This window comes from Myxine glutinosa, chromosome 2, assembly GCF_964187855.1.
Source record: "Myxine glutinosa chromosome 2, kmMyxGlut1.1, whole genome shotgun sequence".
Taxonomy (NCBI): domain Eukaryota; kingdom Metazoa; phylum Chordata; class Myxini; order Myxiniformes; family Myxinidae; genus Myxine; species Myxine glutinosa.
In genome coordinates this window covers 252309301-252335351 of record NC_136262.1, presented here as the reverse complement: position 1 = coordinate 252335351, position 26051 = coordinate 252309301, and the positions used below count along the sequence as shown (strand labels likewise).

Below are 26051 nucleotides of genomic sequence, written 5' to 3'. Positions count from 1 at the left end.
CTTCCATTTGCTCGTGTACCCTTTCGAGGAAACTTTGTCTTCCAAGATGACGATGCACGGCCTCATCGTGCTCGCATGATCCAACACTTTCTTGCTGACCGTGGTGTAGAGCATATGGAGTGGCCTGCCACGTCCCCGGATATGAATCCGATAGAGAACTTGTGGGCAGAATTAACACGTCAAATCGACCACTTGGACCAGCAGCCGACCTCTGTGCGTGAATTGCAGCAGGCTATTGTCACTGCATGGCAAGCGATACCTGTCCAAACCTTGGCAAATCTCGTGAACAGCATGCCTCAACGTGTACGTGCTGTCCTGGATGCTCGTGGGGGTTACACGAAGTACTGAACTGTAATTTTACTGTCCATAATCCCAGTCGTAATTTAACTTTTGTTTTTGTTAAAAAAATTTTTGGCTAATGTTCAAAATAAAGAGATACTTCTGGAAAACGTACAGAAGTTTAACACAGTACTGTCCATGAATTGAGTTCGATATCAGCTTACATCACTTTCAAGGATCAATTTATTTGTTTCGAAATGTCAAATGTGGTTTTTGTTTCTTTTAAAGGTCACGTTAACAAAATCTAGAATAATTTCAACATAATTCCAATGAACTTTTGGTTCTAAGACATCTTGAAAAGTAAGTTCACCCCCACAAAAAAAATATTCCATTAAAGCGCGGCGTTACGCGCGCTGCTTGCGAGCAAGGAGGAAGCGGACAAGCGGTAACTTATAAGCGTCTTTATTTCAGGAGCTCACTGCAACACTGGCGCGCTCTGGGCTGCGCGCCCGGTGTATATCATGAGGCCACGCCTACCCCTAGGGCGTGGCCACCGCCCACTTGGTGCGCGGAATGATGTCACCACGCCAGTGGGCTTTTGTGTCCGCCACACGCGCCCCCCCAGAATTCCCGCGCACCTGGAGGGCCAGTTTGCGGGGCAGACAAATGACCCGGCCGAAGCGCCCCCTGGCGATCGGCGGCGTCAGGGATGCCAGGTGGGATGCCCCTGGCTGCCCTTGGGATGGGTGCAGGACCGGGGGGCGGCGTGGCGGCGGGGCTGGGCAGTGCCGGGGGTCCGCCCGCAGGGGGGCGGCCCCGACGTGGGGGTCGGGCCACTGGCGGTGGATGATCCACGTCGAGGTGGGCCGGCTTGAGGCGGTCTACCGAAACGCGGTCAGGAGTACCGCCGATGTCCAGGGTGAAGTGCTTCGCCCCGGTCTCCAGCACGCGGAAAGGCCCGTCGTACGGGGGCCGCAGTGGTGTCCGGTGGGCATCGTGGCGGACGAAGACGTACTCCGCCGTGCGAAGCTCCGGGGCGACGTGCGTCGGTGGGTGCCCGTGGCATGCCGTTGGCACCGGGGCGAACCTCTGGGCGGTCTCTTGCAGAGCGGAGCGCTGCTGTGCCGCGGACCATGGTGCCGTGGAGTCGGGGAGGAACTCGCCCGGCACCCGCAGCGGTTGCCCGAAGACCAACTCCGCCGCGGATGCGCGCAGGTCCTCCTTGGGCGCCGTCCGGAGGCCCAGCAGGACCCAGGGGAGCCTGTCGACCCAGCCGCCGTCGCGGAGGGTGGCCCGGAGCGCGGCCTTCAATGAGCGGTGAAATCGCTCACACAGGCCGTTAGCCTGGGGGTGGTAGGCCGTGGTTCGGTGCAGCCGGACCCCGAGCCCCTGCGCGACCGCCCCCCAGAGCTCCGAGGTGAACTGGGGGCCGCGGTCGGACGAGATGTCTGAGGGGGCGCCGAACCGGGTGACCCAGGTGGCGATGAAAGCCTGCGTGACATCGGCCGCCGTTGTCGACGCCAAGGGCACGGCCTCCGGCCACCGGGTGGTGCGGTCCACCATGGTGAGGACGTAGGTGAAACCCCGCGAGGGGGGCAGAGGTCCCACCAGGTCCACGTGGACGTGGTCAAACCGGCGTTCCGGCACCGTGAATGGGGCCAACGGGGCCTGGGTGTGCCGGTGCACCTTGGCGCGCTGGCACGCGAGGCACGTCCTGGCCCAGCTGCGGACGGCCTTCTGGAGGCCATGCCAGACGAACTTGTCGGCGATCAGCCTTTGGGAGGCCCTCGCGCCCGGGTGGGACAGGCCGTGAATGGCGTCAAACACCTGGCGCTGCCAGCCCGCGGGCACGATGGGGCGAGGACGCCCGAGGGAGACGTCGCACAAGAGGGCCGCGCCTGTGCCGTCGAACGCCACCTCGGTGACGCGGAGGACCGTGATGGCGGTCCGCAAGGCCTGGACGTCGGGGTCAGCGGCCTGGTCCGCTGCCATCCGGGCATAGCCGATGCCGAGGTGGACTGCGTGGGCGACGGCCCGGGAAAGGCAATCCGCCACCGGGTTGTCCTTCCCCGCGACGTGCTGGATGTCCGTCGTGTACTCGGACACGGCCGAGAGGTGACGCTGCTGCCGGGCCGACCACGGCTCGGTGACCTTGCCCATCGCGAAGATCAGCGGCTTGTGGTCGACGAAGGCAGTGAACGCACGGCCCTCGAGCAGATGGCGGAAGTGCCTGACCGCCAAGTGAAGCCCGAGCAACTCGCGGTCGAAGGTACTGTAACGGCGTTCGGGCGGGCGAAGCTGCCGGCTAAAGAACGCCAGCGGTTGCCAAGCTCCACACACCCATTGCTCGTGCACCGCGCCCACCACGTAGTCCGAGGCATCGGTGGTGAGGGCGATCGTTGCATCGGGCGCCGGGTGCGTGAGCATGGTGGCGTTAGCCAAGGCGAGCTTCGCGCCCGTGAACGCCGTGTCCATCTGCTCAGTCCAGGTAACGTCGCCTTGGCCCGGCTTACCTCGGAGAGCTTCGTGCAGGGGGCGCAGGAGCTGGGCGATACGGGGCAGGAACCGATGGTAAAAGTTCACCATGCCCAGGAACTCCTGCAGCCCTCTGATCGTGCGGGGGCGCGGAAACCCCTTCACCGCCTCCACCTTGGCCGGCAGGGGGACGGCTCTGTGCCTGGTGACACGGTGCCCCAGAAAATCGATTATGGTGGCGCCGAACCGGCACTTTGCGAGGTTCACAATCAGGCCATGCTGGCTCAGGCGTTCGAAGAGCGTGCGGAGGCGGCGTAGGTGCTCTTCGCGGGACGCGCTGGCGACGAGGATATCGTCCAGGTAGACGTAGACAAAATCCAAGTCACGCAGGACGCTGTCCATCAGTCGCTGGAACGCCTGAGCCGCATTCTTCAGACCGAAGGGCATGCGCAGGAACTCGAAGAGTCCGAATGGCATGATGACCGCCGTCTTCGGGACGTCCTCCGGCCTGACGGGGACCTGATGGCAGCCGCGTAAGAGGTCCACCTTCGAGAAGAAGGACCTGCCCGCTAAACGGGCGGAAAAGTCCTGAATGTGGGGGACGGGGTAGCGGTCGGGAGTCATGGTGTCATTGAGACGGCGATAGTCCCCGCACGGTCGCCATCCCCCGCCGGGCTTCGGCACGATGTGCAGCGGCGACGCCCAAGCGCTCTCTGAGCGCCGAACGATGCCGAGTCGCTCCAGGGTAGCGAACGCCGCTTTTGCCACCGCCAGCTTCGTCGGCTCGAGGCGGCGTGCCCGGGCGTAGACCGGTGGCCCGAGGGTGGGGATGTGATGGGCCACCCCGTGCTTGACGGCCCCCGCCGAGAAGGTGGGCCGCGTGAGGGCCGGGAAGCTGGCGAGGAGGCGGGTGAATGCGTCCGCTGCCGGAAGCGTACAGACCAACGTGGCCGGAACCGAACCGTTCGGCAAGCCGCTTGGCAAGCCGCTCGTTGAGCTGGGCAACGCACCACGGACACAACAAGCGAGCGAGCTGAACGTCTCGGCCTGGACAAGACGTCTGCGCTTGACGTCGACCAGGAGCCCATTAGCGCACAGGAAGTCCGCGCCAAGCAGTGCCATGGGCACGTCGGCGGTGACGAACGTCCATCGGAAAACCTGCCCTCCGAACCGCAGAGAGAGGCAGCGTTTTCCGTAGGTACGGATGGGCGTCCCGTTTGCGGCAAGCAGCGCGGGGTCCCCACCCGCGGCGTGCTTGTCTGACGTGCCGGCGGCAACGACACTCACCTGCGCTCCCGTGTCGCACAGGTAACGGCGCCCGGAGAAGGTGTCCGTTATGAACAGCAGGCTGCTCGAACGGCCGGCGCTCATCGCCACTATTGAGCGCCGGCCCAGGCGTTTCCCGACCTGTTGAAGGAGCATGGCGGATGACACTGCCGAGCTTCGTGGCCGAACTTGGCGTGGAACCAGCACCAGGTGGTGGAGCTGGAGGAGCGTGGCTGGCTCCGCCAGGCCGGTGGAGTTGGCGGGTTTCCCCGCGGTGGCGGTTTTCGCCGCGGCGGTGGGCGGGGCGTGGCGGCGGTCACGAGGTGCGTATCAGCATGCTGCGTATGCTGTATAAGCTGATGCTGTGGATCAGCAGCATCAGCAGCAGCATCAGCAGCATCAGCCACGAGGGCCGTGACGGCCACGCCGACTCTCGCCCGCGTGTCCGAAGCGGCGAAGTACTTGTCCGCCTCGGCTGCCAATGCTCGGGGTTCCGTTAGCCCGGTCCCGGCCAACGCGAGGCGAACCTGCGCTGGAAGTTGGCGACGGAAAAGCGCCCGGAATAGAGAACCGGGGGCTTCGTCGCCCAACAGTGACAGCATATGGTCCATTCGGACCGACGGGCGCGTGTCACCGAGCTCGGGGAGATCCAGGAGGCGGTCGGCCCGTGCGTCGTCCGTGAGGCCGAACGTGGCTAGGAGTAGCCGCTTGAGTGCCTCGTACTTGTGGCCGTCCGGTGGGTGGCGAAGGACGGACACAACTCGAGCGGCCGTGCCGGGCCCGAGGGAGGCGACGACGTCGCAATAGCGCGTGTCATCGCCGGTGAGGCGCCGAAGCTGAAATTGGGCTTCGGCCTGGACGAACCAGACTTCGGCCTGAGCCTCCAAAAATTCGGGAAGTTTGATGAAGTTGGCCATGGCAATGGCGTCGCGTGTGGAAGGATCGCTCCGGCAGATCCAACGTCAAGGGGGTCACCAGTAAAGCGCGGCGTTACGCGCGCTGCTTGCGAGCAAGGAGGAAGCGGACAAGCGGTAACTTATAAGCGTCTTTATTTCAGGAGCTCACTGTAACACTGGCGCGCTCTGGGCTGCGCGCCCGGTGTATATCATGAGGCCACGCCTACCCCTCGGGCGTGGCCACCGCCCACTTGGTGCGCGGAATGATGTCACCACGCCAGTGGGCTTTTGTGTCCGCCACACCATATTAAATGCCAAGTCTGTATATACTCCTCTAAGCTTAATATAATAATTTTCAGGATGGAAGATTAATAAACTCACAATGTTTCAATTTCCTCTGTCCCATGAGTAATCAGTGACCTCTTCATGTTGTTTAACGACGTGTGTACAGATACACATGACACCAGACCTGCTGAGGGACCAGGTTGATGCTGCTACACCCACCACAGAAGACACGGCACGGCAGATACTGTACAGTGTACTTCGAGAAGGGTGAGCTTCCACAGAATCTTTCTAGACATTACCTGTTTTATGTAGTTGTTGGTGCATCCGCTTTGAGTTTGGGAGGTTGATGGTTCGAACCTGACCTCGGCTGAATCGTACCAAAGACTTGAAAATGGTACGTGCTGCTCCCTTGCTTGATGCTCAGCATTTAAAAAGGATCCAGCATGGACAAGCAACCATTGTGCAGGATTGATGGGCTTAAAGGCCTCCTCCTGCATTGAAGTTTCTTGTAAGGGAACTCATTATAATCGTGAACTGCCTGCAATCAGCTGCCTAAAAGTCATATTTACGTTTGCCATGACATCATGGTGTCAAAATGTTATTCTCAACATTTATGTTTCCCCAATAATCAATGTGCAGATGTGTACGTCATGTAAAAATGCGCAAGTAAAATCCCTTCCACTTGTTTGCCAAATGATAACACTGACGTTTGTGTTCTCTTAAATTGTTTTTTTTATTTCGAATATAGCCCAATGGTCTGACAGAAGTTAAATGTACTTTGAAAATATTTATGTGAAATGGACTATGGACTCTCCTGCCAGCAAAGGCTGTTGGTGGATGTTAAATATCCCATCTTTTGCGAAGAGGTGAGTTAATGTTGACACCTTGGACAAATTCTAAATTTCTCCTCTAACTTGGAGGGGGCCCTTAATTGGCAGTGCAGCTCTTCCTGGGAAATGATGCAAACCAGTAGCCACTTATTGCATGCAAATGAATGAATGAATGAATGAATGAAAAAGCGTTGACTTTGGTTCGATGGGTTTATTGAATAAACCCAAACAATGTATTGTCAGATCTTTGTCAATCCAACAGCCCCCCCCCCCTAACCCCCTCCCTTATCCCCTACCCTTGCATCTTCCACAATATGTATAGCAACAATGACGGTGAAGAGCTCACACGGCGGAAGGTGAACCTTGTGTTTGAGAAAATCCAGACTTTGAGCTCCAAACGAAACAAATCTGTGGCTCTGCAAACTGAACAGGTAATAGGCCTCACCTGCATTCCAAACTTTTTTTTTAAATCACGACACTTTTTTTTTTGTCACAATAAGAGTAATATGTCTGCATTTTGAAATAAAGGTATTTTTAAATTAATCTAAAGCCAATCATTCATGAGTACCTTTAATTGGTATAAATCTAAAAACATACATATATATTTATTTATTTTTGCAGTATCAACGGCTCATGACTAGGTTTATATTCAAGTTTCATCCATAACTAGGACAAGAAGAACTAGAAACCATCTCAAAATGCAAAGCCCGTCCGCGTCCGCTTTGTACTTGAACTAAACGTGACGAAAACGACAGTTTATAAAGATTGTACATTTTATTAATTTGTAATCTCCACATTCTCATAATAAAGCTTTGTTGAAAATTTTATGACAAAAGCTCATGGTAAAATGTCACAGCGGGACAGATACACTGAAGCTCAATGGTAAATAAAAAAATAAACACAGAAGTGATTTAAAAATAAATAAACAGGGTATCTTGCACTTGATGTGCCGCGGTGGGGCTAATAGGGACTTTAAGTCGCTGTGACTCTTCCCTTTCACATCTTGACCCAATTTTTTAATTATTTTCTCCATATTCTCATAATAAAGGTTTTTTTGGGAAATTTGACAAAAGCTCAAAAGTTATGGCCTGGCCAGACAGACAGACAGATAGGTGGGCAGACACACACACACGCACACACACAGAAGCGATTGCAAAACCTTGTCTTCCGCTGCGTGGTGGACAGACTAATTATCTCTTTATTTTTAGATGAAATACAAGTAACATGGCAGACAATGGGCAAATTGACGTCATCTATGGCATTTTAATCTTGCATCCTTAGAAACTATATGATCAAATGCGACCACAAAAAGTCATTCCACCGAGCCATGTGCTTTGCATGGAAGCGAATCACGAAGCATTTTGTAATTCATCAAATTGTTCATATCCATCCTGCATACTGCTATGATCTGCTGTCATGCATGTGCCAGGTTTATCCAAGCAGGACAGGTGTCAGGTGAAGGGCCAGACTAAGGACAGCAACTGGTCCTTCAGGTTGGGTGTGGGCGTGGGGCTAACAACCCCCCCCCCCCCCCCACATGCCCCGCAAAAACACTATTTAATAGTTACAGAAACGGCAAAAAGTATGATATTTATTTATACAGGTAATGCAGGAAGCTCCAGCCAACTTCCTGGCAGGATGACTACTTCTGATCAAAGTCCTCCTTTATGCTGCGATGAATGTGTTTAGGGTGGGGTAATAGTGCTTGGTAAAGTAGAAGTAAAACCTGTAATTTTAAATAATCTTTACATCTCTAAACCTCTAAACCTTTATTTTAATTGAATTATATATTTGAACACTGTAAAACATGAATCGCCTTAGTAATACTTCTGTACATAATACATATTGCAGAACTTCAATTTAAATTAAGGTTCAATGGGGTGGTGTATAAGGGAGATTTTCGGGAATGCTTCTGGACGACTTAAATAGCACTAAACTTCCGCATTAACAAAATATCATTAAAATTATTATTCTATTATAATGGAAGTGAAATTGAAATAACTGCGAGTTATCGTGTTCCATGACCGCTCTAGTTCTTGTTATTTTGGGATTCAAGGGTTTCAGCTTCTTGCAGCTCCAAAGCTACAGTTGTGTTTTTGTTGCCGCTGTATTATTGGCATTGTGTGGAGTAAATCAGGAGAACTTGTGGTTATTTTATATACATATCATCATCATGGACCATTCTCGACAGAGAGCCTGGCTTCTGCTCAAGCGGTTTCTCTTGGCTAGCGTTAGAATGCTGGACGGGTCTCCACTCCGAAGTAGGATACTTGATTGTGCAGGAATTTGGAATTTGGCCACGGTGATGGCCTAGCTCAGCTACACTTTGTGAATGACACCGTGGGATCTTTAGCATCCAGTGAATAATGCTGGCAGACGGCACGCCCAGTCTCACACACACATTGATGAATCGTCTTGTGTGTAAAACACTGGGATGGCAGTTTATATCTGGGTCACGATTCGAACTCATCCCAGATAGCTCAAAGGTGACACACACGCACAAACACACAAAGTATATATATATATATATATGTATGTTTAAACCTACCCAGTGTTTCTGTGCCACCACTGGCAACCATTGCATGCATTAACTATTTTCTGAATGAAATAGCCTCGCATTAATGTCATCATCAGTCTTATTCATTTCACTCAGGCCAACGGGCTCGGTCTTCAAGCAGCCATCAATCATCTGGACTGGTCTCCCATCTCCACCACCTCTGACATCAACTCATCCTGGGAATTCTTCCAAAGTAAATTGCTCTCTCTCATGCACAGATTTATCCCATCTCGTCTTCAGTTGTCATACCGTTCCTCTCGTCCATGGTACACGGAATCTTGGGGTGAGGCTGTTGCCCAGAAACAACTTGCCTTTGTCTCCTGGAAAGCAAATCCAACGGAAGGAAATCTCATTTCCTTTCACAAAGCCCGAAACAAGTGTGTGTCAACCCTCAGGAGAGCCAGGAAACAATATCTCTCCGTTCTCATGACCGAACTCCCTTATCTGTCTCCCTCTTCCAAATCCTGGTGGCGTCTGGTCAAATCTGTTTCTGGTGTTTGTTCCCCCTCCATCCTCTCCCTCACCTCAAAAGGCTACACAGCTGACTCCGCACGTGAAAAAGCTGAATGCCTCAACTCTGTGTTTGCCTCTAAATCTTGTGTCCCAAATCCATCCCTCTCTGTACCCTCTCTGTACCCACCGTACCCAGTCATACCCAGCTGCTCCTGGACTCTGTGTCCTTTCCTCCTGACAAGGTGGAAAAGTTTCTGTCAACCCTCGACTCTGATTCTGCAACTGGACCTGACGGCATCAGCCCATGGGTCCTAAAATCCTGTTCTTCCGCTCTTTCACTCCCTCTCTCTGTTCTCTTCACCCTCTCTTTTGCTCAAGGTCATCTGCCATCTGCTTGGAAATCAGCCAACATCACCGCTTTACACAAAAAAGGTGCAAAAACAGATCCTAGCAACTACATACCAATCAGCCTTCTCCCAATTATCAGCAAAGTCATGGAATCCATCATTGCTTCGGATATGAAATCTTTCCTCTTCTCCAATGGCTTGATCTCTGATCATCAATTTGGTTTCAGACCAGGTCACTCTACTCTGGACATGCTGCTTCTGCTGTCTCAACAATGTATGGAGGTCCTCAATGCCAAACACGAAATTAGAGCTGTCTCCCTCGACATATCACGTGCCTTCGATACGGTCTGGCATCCCGTTCTGCTCACCAAACTCTCCTCCTTTGGTATCCATGGAAATCTCCACGCATGGCTGGTGGACCTCCTCTCTAGTCATAGTCAACGTGTGGCACTGAATGGGTTTCTCTCATCTCCTCCTCCTGTTCAGGCTGGAGTTCCCCAAGGCAGTGTTCTGGGCCCTGTGCTTTTTCTTGTCTTCATCAATGATCTCTCCGACTCTCTTGAAAATCCTCTCTATCTCTTTGCTGATGACTCCACTCTCTGCCGCTCCATTCCTCATTCCTCAGATCGGCAGTCTGCAGCCTCCTCACTCTCTGCCGACCTGGACAAAATCACTGCCTGGGAAAAAAAGTGGAACATGTCTTTCAATCCTGACAAATCTCACACTCTTACGATGTCTTTCCGAAAAGACCGACTGGACAACCCTCCCATCCACTTTCTGAATAATCCTCTCCAAGAAGTTCTGTTACTCAAGCTTTTGGGTCTCACTATCTTCCATGATCTTTCCTGGGAAAACCACATTTCAAATCTGGCCTCCAAAGCCAGTCGCCGACTGGGCATCCTCCGTCGTGCGAAGTCCTTCCTTGGCACACCTGAGCTCCTCACCACATACAAGGCTTTCATCCGCAGCTCAATGGAATACTGCTCTCCCCTCTGGGCTGGTGCTCCTGCATCACACCTAGCTCGTCTTCACGCTGTTGAAACCAAAGCGTTCAGAATCATTGGAATCTCCCGTGATGAAGCTACCTTCGAGGGCCTTTCACTTACTCACCGCCAGGCAGGTTGACAGGTTGACCCCGATCTTTCTGTCTTCTACCGACTCCTCGCTGGACTTGCTCCTCCAGCTCTCTCTGGGCTCTGTCCCCCAAATATTCCTAAAGGTCGCACAAGATCTGCGTGCAACCCTCTTATGGTTAAACTGCCAAAATCAAGACTTTCTGCTCACCTTCACTCTTTCATTCCTTTTTCTCCCGCCTCTGGAACAAACTCCCCCACTCCCTTCAATCCCACTCCTCCCTCCAGGTCTTTAAAACAGCTGTTCACCACCATCTCTTATCTTCCCCCATCCAAAGCCTTGATCTTTTCTACCCCCGCTAATTTCACCCCAAATCCTCTTTTTTGAAATACCAACTTCTTTCCCGGAAGTCTTTGGTGTCCTTGTGTTTTATACTGCTCCCACCCCTTCCCACGCCTCATCCCCCCAAGCCCTCTCCCTCTCACACATCTCCCGATGTCCCTGCTCTCAAATGTTGTGTTTTTTGTGCTTCCCCTTCTCTCCCCATCTTGTCTACTGCTCCCCTTTTTATATACTTTGTTTGTTTGTTTGTCTGTTTGAATTGTTTGTGTGATAAATGTTAGCTCTTTCACGGGCCTCGATTATGTATACAAAAAAAAAAAAAAAAAAAAAATCGTTCTTAAGCTATGACCCCTGGTTCTATCACTGTCTATTCTGCTAAACGTAAGGGCAATACCTCTGGTGCTCACCTGGTAGAATAAACAGTATACTACACTGACTAAAAGTATTTTAAACTAATTTCAATGGTTGCTAGAAGACAGCACAGCATGTGGAGTCATACTAACATAAGCATAAGACTTTGAACAAATAAGAGAATACCTATTTTGGGGGGCAACCCCCTGTAGACCTCTAAAGGGGCAGATTTTTTTTTTATGCCGTGAACCAACTGTGGTACACTATTGGTGAAGGTTGTGGTCAGGTTTCATCGAAATCGTGTGTGTAGTTTCTGAGAAAAAAGCAAATATCTATTTTGGGGGTCAGACCTGGACCCACTTTGACCCCCCCCCCCCCCCCGTAAACACCCTTAGACCCCGATTTTTTTTTTTTTAAGTCACAGAGCAAACTTTAGTCACAACACAACAAATTAAATTTGTGCCAAGTTTGGTCCACAATCCCTTAAGGGGTTTCAGAGAAGAAGTTGCAAGTGTTTATGTATGCCATCGACGCGCCATCGCATAAGCTCCCCTGAACTTCGTTCCAGGTGAGCTAAAAACGGTTTCCCCACCTATTTTGTCTCCACATTCATTATCCAGAACATTTCTGTCACATCGCCTCGTAATTGCCTCCTTTGTCATGAATAAAATCCTGTCTCCTTCAGCCGTTCCTCATAGCCGAGTCGAGATGGCCCAATAATACATGGAGTTGCTCGAAGCTGCACCCTCTATGGAAGCTATATCCTCCTTCAGATGTGTTAACAAAAACTGTACAAAGTTGTGGCCAAGTTATGACAAACCTAGGTGGATGAGTTCGGTAGATGAGCAGAACGAGCTGATTGGATTTTAGTTCAGGTCCAAATGCAGATCCGGCCTATCAGTGGGATACAAAACGTAAACTGTTCAGTCTGGCGGAGGTACGCTCTCCACCGAGTGTCGTTCTAGTTTACTTGTGTTATCCCTTTACAAATACAACCTTTAACCCTATTAGTGCTACTGATAGCTGCTTCACACTGTGCTGTCCGCTTGTCCCCCTCCCTCACCAGTGTCTATCACCCCCAGATCCTTCTCCTGTGTCACATGTTCCAAGACTGCCACTTAAATTATGTCATCCCAATTTTACTTTCTTACTCATTCCCAGCATCTTGCATTCCCCTATATATTTTTTTTGTCTACAAAGTCGAGGCTCATGGAAGAGCTGGAAAACAGAATGAATCAGGATACAAATCTCTCAAGAAGGAAAAAACCACAGTTACGGATGGCCGATTGCGAGACTTTACACTCCCGAGGCGAAAACTCAATGGCGGATTCCAACTCAACACAAAGTTAAACGCGCGGAATGGCGGACACAGCAAGCTCCGCAGCCTTATCTATTAAAATGAAACACCCAGGAAACTGCGTTCAGATATATACAGAAAATAATACAAGGATTTATTAATGAAAAGTAAAGACAGTGAAAAAGCCCGCGCCGGTAATACTAATAACTCTAATAAGCCTAAATTGGGATCCCACACACAACAGATACCAAACACGATACGAGGGAGATTATGAATACGAAAATAACACGTCTCGTCAGGTAAAGTGTAAACGCGGAGCTCGGGCTTATCTGGCTCCTTTCGTCTTCTTGTAACACGGCCGCGCTCAACCGCCACCAGTCCTCGTCGGTTCAACGGCACACCCACACCACGAGCTCCCTTGCTCCAACGGTCCAACGCAGGGCTGCACAAAGCAAACGAACTCCACTCGACCAGGGCCAGGAAGGACTCCTTTGAACTCCACTCGACTCGACTCTCTGCGGGAGTGCTGGCAGCCAAGTGCCAACTGTTCACTGCTCTGTGCCAACTGCCAACTCCAACGAACTCTCTACGAACTGCTCTGTGCCAACTCTCAACGAACTCTCTACGAACTCCTGTAATGGCGTCCGACCGTCGCTAATATCTCTGGCCGATGACGTCACATTGGCGCACTCCTCAGCCAATCAAAAGCCTCCCAACTCGCCGGCTCGCCCAGGTCACGCCCTCTGCACAACCACTCCACTCTCCCGTCCGCGACCCCCGCGGTCCTTGTGTTATAACACGTGCCAGGCGAGGTTTGTAGGCCTTGGAGGTGTAAACGGTGGCGGCCAATTGTGGCGGTGTTTTTGGCCTGGTTTCCTGTCCATTTGTTCCGAAGTCATTGTCAGGGAAAGGAATTATTTAATGTTGCGCTAAGGACCTAACTAATGTTTATGTGGTTTGCAGTGCCATAATGGACAAAGGTTTGACTACTAGGTGAGACTCACAGGGGCGTTACCTTTAATCCCTCACTATTTAACACTCGAACCTCCAGGTAGATCCACAATCATACATCTTCCCCCGACAAACGCCTAAACATCAAGAACTTATTACATGTAGAGTCCCTGTCACGACAGCCGAATACCTACCTATTCAGATCTACCTAGCTCTAGATGTTGCTCTACCAAATTCATAACACAGCCCCCCCCCCCTGGAACCGTAGCTCCTGCAAGGTTCACCGCAGGCGCTACCATTCCAGCCTTAACACTTACTGTCACACACTTAATTAACCTATGAAATAAATCAGGAAGGGCTGTGGGAAGTGAGTCGGACTACCTACCTACACTTCCTTAACATGCTGAACCCCTTAACCATCATGCAAGTATGTACATTTTCTTCGTTGTTCCTGTGGAGGGAGGAAACAACAACACACAACACTAACTTAACCACAAAACTTAACCATCTTTCCAAAACTCAAAACTCTAACCTTTGTACATACCCCGGTCTACAGACCGCGTCCCCCGGTGGATGCCACAAGACACAACCTTACCTGCGGGGCCATCCCCAATGCATCCCCCTAAATTTCCACGGGCCCTGTCCAGATGTTACAGGTGAGTGACACGGCTCGGTGGATTTCGCCCACATTCATGCAACACCGACCCCTTAACCACTCATTCTCATTCCATAGGTCATCAAGGCATTTCAAAAATCAACAAAGCACTTATTTCAATACACCCCCTGCAGGACCATGGCATTGATGTCATTCACGTGTGTGTGCATTCCTCAACTAGGCAGCGGGGAGGTACCGCACAAAAAGATGGTGGGGGCGCATCAGGCTGTGGTGCCCGCAGTCCCAAAAACAAGTCAACCGACTTACAAGTTCATTGCCCCCCCCCCCCTTTACCTCTTGGCCCCGTGACAGCCCAACAGCCCCTTTCCGCCGTTACCTCGCCGGTGAGGGTCTCCACACACACCAGGCTCCTTTGCCTTCTGCTTTCGCGCAGCAACACGGGTCACCGGGGGACTTCCTCACCCCGCGGCGCCCAACCAGACCCACCACCGACGAGCTCCAATTTCCAGTTACCACCGGCTGCCAGGGGTAATTGCCGCAGAGGGGGGGGGGCCCGCAGGCATCGCTCCTCAGAGCTTGCTCTGTACCTGCGGACACACACACCTTCCCCACCCACAAGACCCCAAAACACACTTCCTCCCCCGCTGCCATTCAATTCTCCACACAACTCAGCACAATTCAGCACAATTCCATAGATGGTGTAAAAGGTGTTACAAGGCTTACCATGGCCTGCCACATGTGAAATCCCCCAGTTCACATTTAAACCATCACACATTTCCAAAAGCACATTTCCAAAAGCACAAGTATCGCCCCTCATTATCTCCAATAATCATCACTCACTCTCCAGGTTCCACTCTCACGACCATATCAAAACACCTAACCACAATACAAAAACATACGCCACCCACAAGACACTGTGGCTCCCATTCCATCCCCTCACCGGCCATGTCATCACTCTCACCCGCCTCCCAACTCCAATTTACATGTCCCCAATTTCCCAAGCAAGTCCTGAAGCCTGGGACAGTACTCCTCAAAACACTCACCTCAAGTGCAGGTAGTTGCAGGTTGGTCAGGTTCAAGAGTGTCATCCACCACACAATTCCCAAAATTTCACATTGGGCCTACCAAATACTTCCAAATTTCTCTTTTGTCCCCACTACACTGGCAGGTATGTGGATCCGCATCCAACGGTGATCATCACTACACAACTACTTGTGGCCACGACAGCTCTGCACCCCTACCGTGCAAGGGTCATCGGGACAAGGTGAGCAGTCAAAACGCCAACATGGCCCATGAGTGTCCATAAGGGTGCGACCCACCATCCATCCTTCGACCCCCCTGCGAGGAACACAGCTGCACCAGCCCCAGCTGGCCAATGTGGTGAGCACTTGCTGCCACAACACACACTACCGCACACACCTCGGCCCTGGGGGGCACGGTCGCAGTGCGTGGCATCCCTACAGCCACGTCCCCTGCACCTCCCCATCATCCCCCAGTCCGACTACAGAACTGCAGCCCCCCCAGTGCTCACCCACACTTGACCACACCAAGGTCCAGTCAACAGCCATGCTCCACCAGGAGACCCACCCAGAAGACATGGTCCACACACCTCGGACACACACAGCACCACGTTGACCCAAAGACCACACAACTGCATCCCCATGATCCCGCGTCCCAAATATCAGCACAGTTGCCCCCGCAACCAGTTGAAAGCTGTGTCTTGCTACCCTATTAATTTCATCACAGCCTCCAACACTTTGGTCTACACACCTGGATCAATAATGGCGTCACTGTACAGTGTCCACCATGGCATTTCAAAATCCACCCTTAAATTTCCATCTAACCCACAGATTACCCATGCCAACCATTTGTCACATTTCACTAACCTCACCAAAGAAGGATGCTTTGCCATACACATGCCAGCCGAGCATGGCCCATATGCTCGGCTCGTTACACATCTCCCGATTCACATCCCCATGGCTCTCTTCCCAACCCGAGAGTCCATAAATCATAACGGAGCATCTGTGGAAGGTCACTCACACCATCACGTTCCACAGATGCCCCTATGGTTGTCCGGCAGGCTATCTCCATCCCTGTCCATTCGGTTTTGACCCGCGTCCATCGACCAACACGGCATGGCAGGTCATCACATGCCAGTTGTCCCAAAGTCTCAGGGAGAGGGTGTCAGGTCGCATGCCCGGGTGATCACTACATCAGGCCCAAGCTGGCCATCTGCGGTGCCACCACCAAAGCGTGACCCACAACACCTCCCCCTAGTGGTCCTCAATAAATGCCAACCCAGGCTTGAGAAACCACCTCGGACCCCTCTGGAGGTCTTAACCCCCACCAGGGTCCGGTGACCCTGCCGGCCCGAGCCACCAGCTCGGACAGCGCCCCGACGGACAAGGGACGCCACACTCCACCAGACCCCCCGTGGGACCCAGGTCGTACCTCGACACCCAAGGCTGGACCCCACGTCCAAATCTCGCCATCACAGCCCCCCAGCTGGCTGGCATACCCAAATTTTGAAAGGGGCAACTTTTGCCCGAGGCCATCACCCATGACCTCTCCATGTCCAGATCCCGCAGCCCGGGAACCAATCCCAACCATGGCTGCTCCAAATCAAGTTCCCATTGTAATTTTATTTTAAATTTTATTTTACAAATTTTCATTCCCACTGCCAAACCGCAGCTGCAGGGAACAACCTCTACCACCGGTTGTTCTGCCCCTCCCTGCAGTTGATCCAAATTCCCTACAGGGACCAAATCTCCAGAAGCTCTATCTCCCGATCCTCCAAGATCCAAATCCAGCCCGGAGCCAACACACTCCCCCAACTGGTTGTCCAATTTTGGAGCCTCTGTTTCCAAATAGCAGTGTACAGTGAGCGTCCCCTCGGTCATTCCAACCACCTCCTCGGACCAACTCACCTCATCACCCAGGCTCCTTTGGGCCTGAACAAGCTCTACCTCCATGGGACTGTCACAGGTCTCCAGCCGCTGGATCAAATCATCCTCATCCTCATCATTTCCACAAATCATTCCTGGCCCCGCCAGGCTTTGATCAATATCCCCAATAAATACCCGGTCCGGCTCTATCGCATGGACCCCCAAAAACTCTACCCCCTCTTGCTCCGCACCACCGCCCTGGTGCTGCACAATTCCAAATTCATCCCCCGGTTGGGGTGTTGTGACATCCACACGGTCCCGATAAACAACCAGGCCAGAATGTGGGAAACATTCCCCATTACAACTCTCACATTCCAAATTTCCTTCCCCGCTCCCCTGTGGACACTCCACGTTTACCTGCAGGCATTCCCCATCTACCTGTACACATTCCCCATCGAACTGTGGACATTCTCCGCTCACCTGTACACTTACCACAATTGCCATTTCCCTTTTTAATCCATTAATTTGGTCACTCATGTCCTTCAGTCCTTCCCTCCATTCCTTCCCCTGCGACCCCATTTTATTTTCCATCCCTTCAATTTGTTCCTCCAATCGATCACTCATTCCCCGAATTTCTGCAAGGTTTCGCTCACCATCGGCCCTCTGAGCATTTATTAAATTTACTATGGTCTGGAGATCTATCGGGGCCGTCCCAGCGGCGGGGAAAGTTCCAACGCTATCCTCCATATCCCCCATTTCCGGCTCACTCCCGACGCTGACGGAGGCCTCGCTGCGTACCTCCATCTCGTCGACCTCCGACATCCGCTTTTCGGAAGGTCGTTCCCCGCGCGCGTATTTATTTCAATTCCAAAAACACAATTTAAATTTGACGAAGACGCGATATCGCGCTCCGTATGCCCAATTGATTAAATTTCTCCGCCTCGACAATAAAAATTTTGCGTTCGAACGTCGGGCGCAATGTACGCCCGACCGTGTCGATGTCTCGCCACGGACAAAAAAATTTGTCCGACGGGTTCGAATCCTACACTCCTGACACCACTTGTTACGTAACCGTGATTAACACCACAGTTACGGATGGCCGATTGCGAGACTTTACACTCCCGAGGCGAAAACTCAATGGCGGATTCCAACTCAACACAAAGTTAAACGCACGGAATGGCGGACACAGCAAGCTCCGCAGCCTTATCTATTAAAATGAAACACCCAGGAAACTGCGTTCAGATATATACAGAAAATAATACAAGGATTTATTAATGAAAAGTAAAGACAGTGAAAAAGCCCGCGCCGGTAATACTAATAACTCTAATAAGCCTAAATTGGGATCCCACACACAACAGATACCAAACACGATACGAGGGAGATTATGAATACGAAAATAACACGTCTCGTCAGGTAAAGTGTAAACGCGGAGCTCGGGCTTATCTGGCTCCTTTCGTCTTCTTGTAACACGGCCGCGCTCAACCGCCACCAGGCCTCGTCGGTTCAACGACACACCCACACCACGAGCTCCCTTGCTCCAACGGTCCAACGCAGGGCTGCACAAAGCAAACGAACTCCACTCGACCAGGGCCAGGAAGGACTCCTTTGAACTCCACTCGACTCGACTCTCTGCGGGAGTGCTGGCAGCCAAGTGCCAACTGTTCACTGCTCTGTGCCAACTGCCAACTCCAACGAACTCTCTACGAACTGCTCTGTGCCAACTCTCAACGAACTCTCTACGAACTCCTGTAATGGCGTCCGACCGTCGCTAATATCTCTGGCCGATGACGTCACATTGGCGCACTCCTCAGCCAATCAAAAGCCTCCCAACTCGCCGGCTCGCCCAGGTCACGCCCTCTGCACAACCACTCCACTCTCCCGTCCGCGACCCCCGCGGTCCTTGTGTTATAACACGTGCCAGGCGGGGTTTGTAGGCCTTGGAGGTGTAAACGGTGGCGGCCAATTGTGGCGGTGTTTTTGGCCTGGTTTCCTGTCCATTTGTTCCGAAGTCATTGTCAGGGAAAGGAATTATTTAATGTTGCGCTAAGGACCTAACTAATGTTTATGTGGTTTGCAGTGCCATAATGGACAAAGGTTTGACTACTAGGTGAGACTCACAGGGGCGTTACCTTTAATCCCTCACTATTTAACACTCGAACCTCCAGGTAGATCCACAATCATACATCTTCCCCCGACAAACGCCTAAACATCAAGAACTTATTACATGTAGAGTCCCTGTCACGACAGCCGAATACCTACCTATTCAGATCTACCTAGCTCTAGATGTTGCTCTACCAAATTCATAACATTATGTCATCCCAATTTTACTTTCTTACTCATTCCCAGCATCTTGCATTCCCCTATATATATTTTTTGTCTACAAAGTCGAGGCTCATGGAAGAGCTGGAAAACAGAATGAATCAGGATACAAATCTCTCAAGAAGGAAAAACTGGATGTTTGGAAAATCAGAGGGATTTGGGGTGAGGGAGGGATAATGGGGGAAGAGAAGATCATGTTAAATTGTACCTGCCAATCTTTTACACAACCAATGAAGTATTTAAACTTACCTGGATTTGTTCACCCCCTCCAAAACCCCACCCCCTTCTCGGCCTTCTACCTTACCAACCTTCTATGTGGTCCTTTATCAAAAGCCTTTTGAAAGTCTAGATGGACTACATCCACACATTGAGAAATTGTCTTATAATTGCAATTAACAATTATTAAACATGACAATATTAACAATATTCAAATGTTTCCCTGTCTGTTCTTGAATTGTGTGTCTCACCACCTTCCCCACAATTGAAGTCGTGTAACAGTTTTCTAGTTCCCCAATTCCTCTCTGGATGTTTTCTTAAATAACGGTGTTACATTTGCTACTCTCCAATCCTCCGGTTACCCCTCCTGACGCCATCGAGCTGTTGAAGTTATCGGTTAACATAATGCTTATCCTTTCTGCCACCTCCCTCAATACCCTTAAATGCATATTATCTGGCCCCGGAACTTTATTCTTTCTAGGCTTACCCGGTACTTGTATATTATCTCGTATGGGCCGTACCAAAAGTCGTGAGCATCAGTGGATTCCACGTTTGTGCCGAATATAGTAGAACACGAGTTATTAGCGACATCCACCCATCTATTCACTCCGATTATAAACGCAGGCCCGGTGCATGCACACCACTGTTGTTCCCACGATCCATTGTGACAAAATGGCTGACGACAACGCATCTTTTCGCCAACTTGCAGTGATTGAATTCCTCATGAAGGGGAACGACTCAGCTGCTGATATCTATGGCCGATTGAGTCAGGTGTACGGACATGCATGCATGGGAGCCAGGAATACGAGAAAGTGGGTGAAACGCTTCAAAGATGGAAACGCGGACATTGCCGATCAGCTGAGAAGTGCCGCCACCGAACGCAATGAGCAGGCAGTTGTGGGCTCATCGGAGAGAACCGAAGGGTGACGGTGATGGTTAGGGATATCGCAGCGTAGCTTGGCATAGGGACACCATGCCTACAAGAGATGATATCGACCTTAGGATCTCAGAAAGTTTATTCCCTTTGAGTTCCCGTTTTGCTTATGGAGGAACACAAAAACAGACGCATGAACATGTCATCACTGCTACATTAACGACGTGCTGCTGAGGCCGACGACTTCCTGTTCCGTATCGTGACTGGTGATGAAAGCTGGTTCCATCACTTTGACCCAGAATCGAAGCAGCAAAGCATGGAATGGCATCACTCCACATCTCCAAAAGAGAGGGCCAAAAAGAGTACCCTCCGCCATCAAAGTTTTGGGAACCTTCTTCTGGGATGCCGAAGGATACATACTGGTTGTTTGTCCTCCAATATACATACCTTCCCAAATGGAGACCATCAACACGGCTATGTTCAGATGCTCAAGTGAAACGTGCACTTCAGGAAAAGCACCTGTTGGAAAAAGCTGTGCTTTTTCAACATATCGATGCTAGACCGCATGCTGCATGTCTGCTATTTGAGGAAATATCAAAGAAGTACTCCCAATGGGGAACCAAACCATGATGATGATGACATCATTGGTGAAGTGGTATACCAGCCATAAATGTTTTAATCAAATGCCTTTTCCTAAAAATCTGAAATTGCATGCATATGATCTATGACCTATTTGTATTAAAATATTAAATTTCTGACATCATAGGTCACATGATTTGGCAGTCATATTGGATTTAACCAAAAACATCTCCCAAACCACCAATGCGATCGACTCGAAACCTTACGTGTGTCATCGACTGGGCATGGCGATTAAAAGTTAATCACAAAAATGTCATCGGTCACATGGTGTGGCAGCCATATTGGATTGAAGGAAACTAAAAAATAATTATATCTCAGAAACAGCTTAACCTATCGATGTGAAACTTTACAAATGTCATCTAACACCATTGCTGTATATAGTTTGAAAATGATGACGTTGCAGGTCATGTGGTTTGGCAGCCGTATTAGCTTGAAAGCCGATATTAAAAAAAAAAAAACCTTCTCCGAAACCGCTTCACCGATCGATGTGAAACCCGTCATGTCTGGTAAAAATGTGATACTTGAGAAGAGCTGAGGGGATTTAAATCAAACTTGTTTATTTTTAGGTCAAAGGACAGGGGCCATGCGGAGGCATTATTGGTGATGCAGTTGAATTGCTGTAGTTTTTAATGTTTTTTTTTCTTTTTCCTGTAACTTCTGAATTACGATATAATTTACATTAAAATTACTATAGCTGTAAACTTTTAAATAAAGCGCTCATTCTAATCATTACTTCTTGATTTACTCGAGTTATTTAGCTGCTTACATAATGCAACCACAATTCACTTCATCAAATATATAAAGCTCTTTCACAAATCACTTCATCAAATGTATAAAGCTTATATTTATTATGCATGCATGTAGGATGCACCTGGGTAGTTGTTTGCAGTGTACCCACATGCCCCACTTTTATAGAAATATTTTTAGGTCTTGTATGTGTTGTGGCATGCAGTTGGGATTTATATATTGCCTTTCAAAGGCACAGTGAACCATCAATTTGTACTAATCCCAACTCGACCAGTGCACCAACTTTGTATGGAACAGGAATTTGCATAATTAACCTCAGGTGGAAATGGTAAAGTATGTGGCATTGGGGGGGGGGGGGGGGGGGAAGAGGGTGGCAGTGTAGGAGGCAGGGTAGGAGGAAATATATGGGGGTGGTGGTGCATCTGTGAGGATATAGTGTCCTCAATAAGTATTGGAACAGTGAAGTCAAATTTGTTATTATTGCTGTATACTCAAGAAATTTGGATTTGTTGAGGTCAAAAGATGAATATGAGGCAAAAGTACAGGTCAGCTTTTATTTCCTGGTAGTTCTACATATATATATATATATATATATATATATATATATATATATATATATATATATATATATACACAAAGAATTAAGTTAAGCACCCCTACACAACGAATTAAGGTAAGCACCCCCTAATATATATTCTTTGTGTATATGTATACATTGGCATATATTCTAAGGTATGTGAGATCAAATAATGATTGGTATGACATTAGCAATTATCCATTGATGAAATTGAGTGATCAAAGTGAAAAAAAGTGATTGGTTGAGTCAGTGATCCGATCACGTGGGTCCTACACACGTTATTGACGCAAAGATCGCTAGAGGTCTTCTCAGAACAATGACTGTACGTTAGAAAACATAAACGTCATCCACACTGTCCGTGATGGACCTATAGCTCCATACTTAAATTGAGGTGAAAATATGCCTAAAATTCCCAAAAAATTTCACCTTAAATTATTCAGAATAAAATATTGAAAACGGCATGATTGTTATGTTTTTATGTGACCATAATATCACTTCTCCAGAAAATATAGCAATATCATGGGTATATTACACTGTTTTGACGACAACAAACTTGTAATGTGCGAGGTTGTAAAAAAACGGGGGGGGGTGCTTAACTTAATTCTTTGTGTATATATATATGTTTTACCATTGGTGAAATTCACTCCTCTGGTGAAATTGTAGAACGAAACACTTTTTATGTTCAGTCCCCATTTTAGGGTAGCATCAGTATTAGAAGAAATGACTGACTGGTGTTTCTTGTTGCTTTTTTTTTGTTCACACATAAAAGAGCTGTGAATGTCCGGTTTTGATTTTAGGTTTTGTTTTTGCTTTGGGAGTCTGCCTTTGGAGTCAGTCGGTATAAACCAACATAAAGACCAGAGAACTGTCTATGAAAGAAAAGCAAACAATTTGGAAGCTGAAACAACAACACAACATGCATTTTAAAAGGCCATTTTCCCTGCTAGAGTGGGGGTTAGCCTTGCGGTCCCCATGACAATCTTCTCCATTTTGCCATATTTTCTGCATCTCTCCTTGTTAACCCCCTTGCCCGCATTTCTTCTTCCACCATCTTTAGCCAAGTCTTTCTCGGTCTTCCCCGTCCTCTGCTTCCTTCTACATTCATTTCCACCACTCTTCTCAACCAGTCACTTTCATCCTTCCTCAACACATGACCAAACCATCTCAACCTGTTCCTCTTCACAGCATCAATCACAGGCTCTATTCCCATCATCTTTCGCAATTCATCATTTGTCTTCCTCTCTCTCAACGATACTCCGCACATCCGTCGAACCATTCGCATTTCCACCCTTTCCAACCTTCGTTGCTGCTCTACGTTCATTACCCATGTCTCGCTCCCATAAATCACAACACTTCTCACACATGCAGCATACACCTTTCCCTTCAGCTTCAACGACACTCCCCTCATCATCAGCACGCCACTCAGTTCCCGAAACTTCTTCCATGCACATCTCACTCGAGCAACCGTTGCCGAGTCTGATCCACCTTCTCCATTCAGCATGTCTCCGAGGTAGCAAAATGTTTTCACACCTTCCAGCTTCACGCCGTCTCCAAGATCCAACTCAACATTTCCTCCATCTGCAGCTCCCTCTGTGCACACCTTACATTTGAATGTAGCTGCCACACTGGTTAATGACCCTCTCAGACCACTACATTTTTGATGAACCCACTCAGCGCACATTGTACATTGAATGGAGTTCACTCCAACACCCTTCCTACACACAGCACAGGGCCACTTCCCAGTTCTTTCCACCTCACCACATGCTTTAACACTTGCCATCACCTTCGTCTTTCCGATATTCACCTTCAGACCTTTTGTCTCCATACATTCCTTCCACTTGTTCATCTTTTCCTTCAGTCCATCCATACTTTCCGCAATCAACACCAGATCATCTGCATACAACAACTCCCACGGTAAACCCTCCTTTACGTTCTGAGCCAGCACCTCCATCACAGCTACAAATAGTAGTGGACTTAGTACCGACCCCTGATGCACTCCCACCTTCACCTCAAACTCACCACTGTTCCCGTCCTTCGTCCTTACAGCTCTGCGCGCTCTTTTGTACATTGCCATCACTACTCTGATCAACCATTCCTCCACTCCTAACTTCCTCAATGCCCATGTCAATACTTTGCGTGGTACCCTATCGAATGCTTTCTCCAGATCAACAAACCCAAGAAACAACTTCTTCCTCTTCTCCATGTACTTCTCCTGCAACTGCCTCACAATGAAAAGCGCGTCTGTCGTTCCTCTTCCTGGCATGAATCCAAACTGCATTTCGTCGATCTTCACTTTCTTCCTTATCCTCCTCTCCAACACCCTTTCCAATACCTTCATTCCATGCTCCAATAACTCTATCGCTCGGTACGAGCCACACCCCAGAGGGTCACCTTTCCCCTTGTGTAGAGGGACGAGGGTACTCAGTTCCCAATCCATTGGAATGCGGCCTTCTTTCACCACCAGATTACAGATCTCTGTCATTCTCTTCACACCCCAACTTCCTGCTGCCTTCAACATATCTCCCACAACTCCCGTCGGCCCTCCCGCTTTTCTACCCTTCATTGCTTTTATCGCTTCCTCAACTTCCTTCTCAGTTATCTTCTCTGCCGGTCCTAAAACTGGGTTACTCTCGATGTTGCCATCCCATTCATTCTCTGTATTCAACAGCATTTCCATATATCTTTTCCATCTTCCTTTAATTCCATCTGGGTTGACAACGATTTGTCCCACTTCATGCTTCAAGCAACTCACCCCCATCACATCACACCTCTCTTTCGCTATCTGCTTTGCAATCCTGAATACTGCTTTCTGACCCTCTTCCGAATCCAAGCGTTCTCCGAACATTTTCCTACATGCCTCCTGCGCCTTTGCTACCTCTTTCTTTGCAGCCTTCCTGGCTGCCTTATAACTTTCATGCTCTGCTGTTTCTGCTCCCGTACCCTTTGCCTTCTGCCACTCCTTGAACTTCTTCCTCTTCTCGTCAATCCTCTTTCCAACTTCATCATCCCACCACCATGTTTCCGAGTGCCTCGGTGGTCCTTTTGTCCATCCACATACCTCACCAATGGCTCCCAACAGACTAGCTTTCATCGACATCCAACCACTTTCAAGCTCAACCACATCATCCTCGACCCTACTCAGCCTCTCTTTTAATGCCTCCCTTACTGTCACCTCTTTCAACCTCCACACCTTCATTCTCGGTTGGTACTTCACCCGCCGAGCTCTCCTCGCACCTTTCACCGTTACGTCGCAGACAACCAAGTGGTGCTGTGAAACAGCCTCCTCCCCCGGGATCCCCTTTGTGTCCCGGAGGTGCCCCCTATCTCGCCTACGCACCATCAGGTAGTCAATGGTTGTCGTCGACCCACCTGACGTGTATGTAACAAGTTCCTCTTTCTGGAACTGAGTATTACAAATCAACAAATCAGCTCCATCAGCAAACTCCAAAATCCTTTCACCTTCTCCATTTCTCACACCATATCCGTAACCCTCGTCGGGTGCATATCGCCTCGTCGGCGAGGTCACGTCTTTTCGAAGCTGCTCCATGCGCTCACGCTCTCGAAGCTAAGTGATCTATCACAATCGTGTTTTTGTCGAGACTGTATCTATCTTTCGGTGTGTGTACCTATAGCGTATCTTTTGGAAAATTTTCGGTGCTAATTTTTCGTACATGTATACACAATCGTCGGTTAATGGTATCGAGTATTCTGCGGCCTAGTACTCGTAGGCTTTGACTACCGTACCGTCTCCGACCTTGTGGTTTTTTTCTCTCAG

The 26051-nt window shown here is 49.7% G+C and overlaps 1 protein-coding gene across 1 annotated transcript in view; it reads left to right on the top strand.

Annotated features, from left to right (window-relative positions):
- LOC137420667 (cingulin-like protein 1) overlaps positions 1-26051 on the top strand; it is a 139496-nt gene that overhangs the window by 52427 nt on the left and 61018 nt on the right. Inside the window, exons 3-4 of the mRNA XM_068105916.2 lie at positions 5368-5468; positions 6354-6462. Of these exons, the coding sequence (XP_067962017.2) occupies positions 5368-5468; positions 6354-6462 (210 nt within the window). The remainder of the gene's footprint in view (positions 1-5367; positions 5469-6353; positions 6463-26051) is intronic.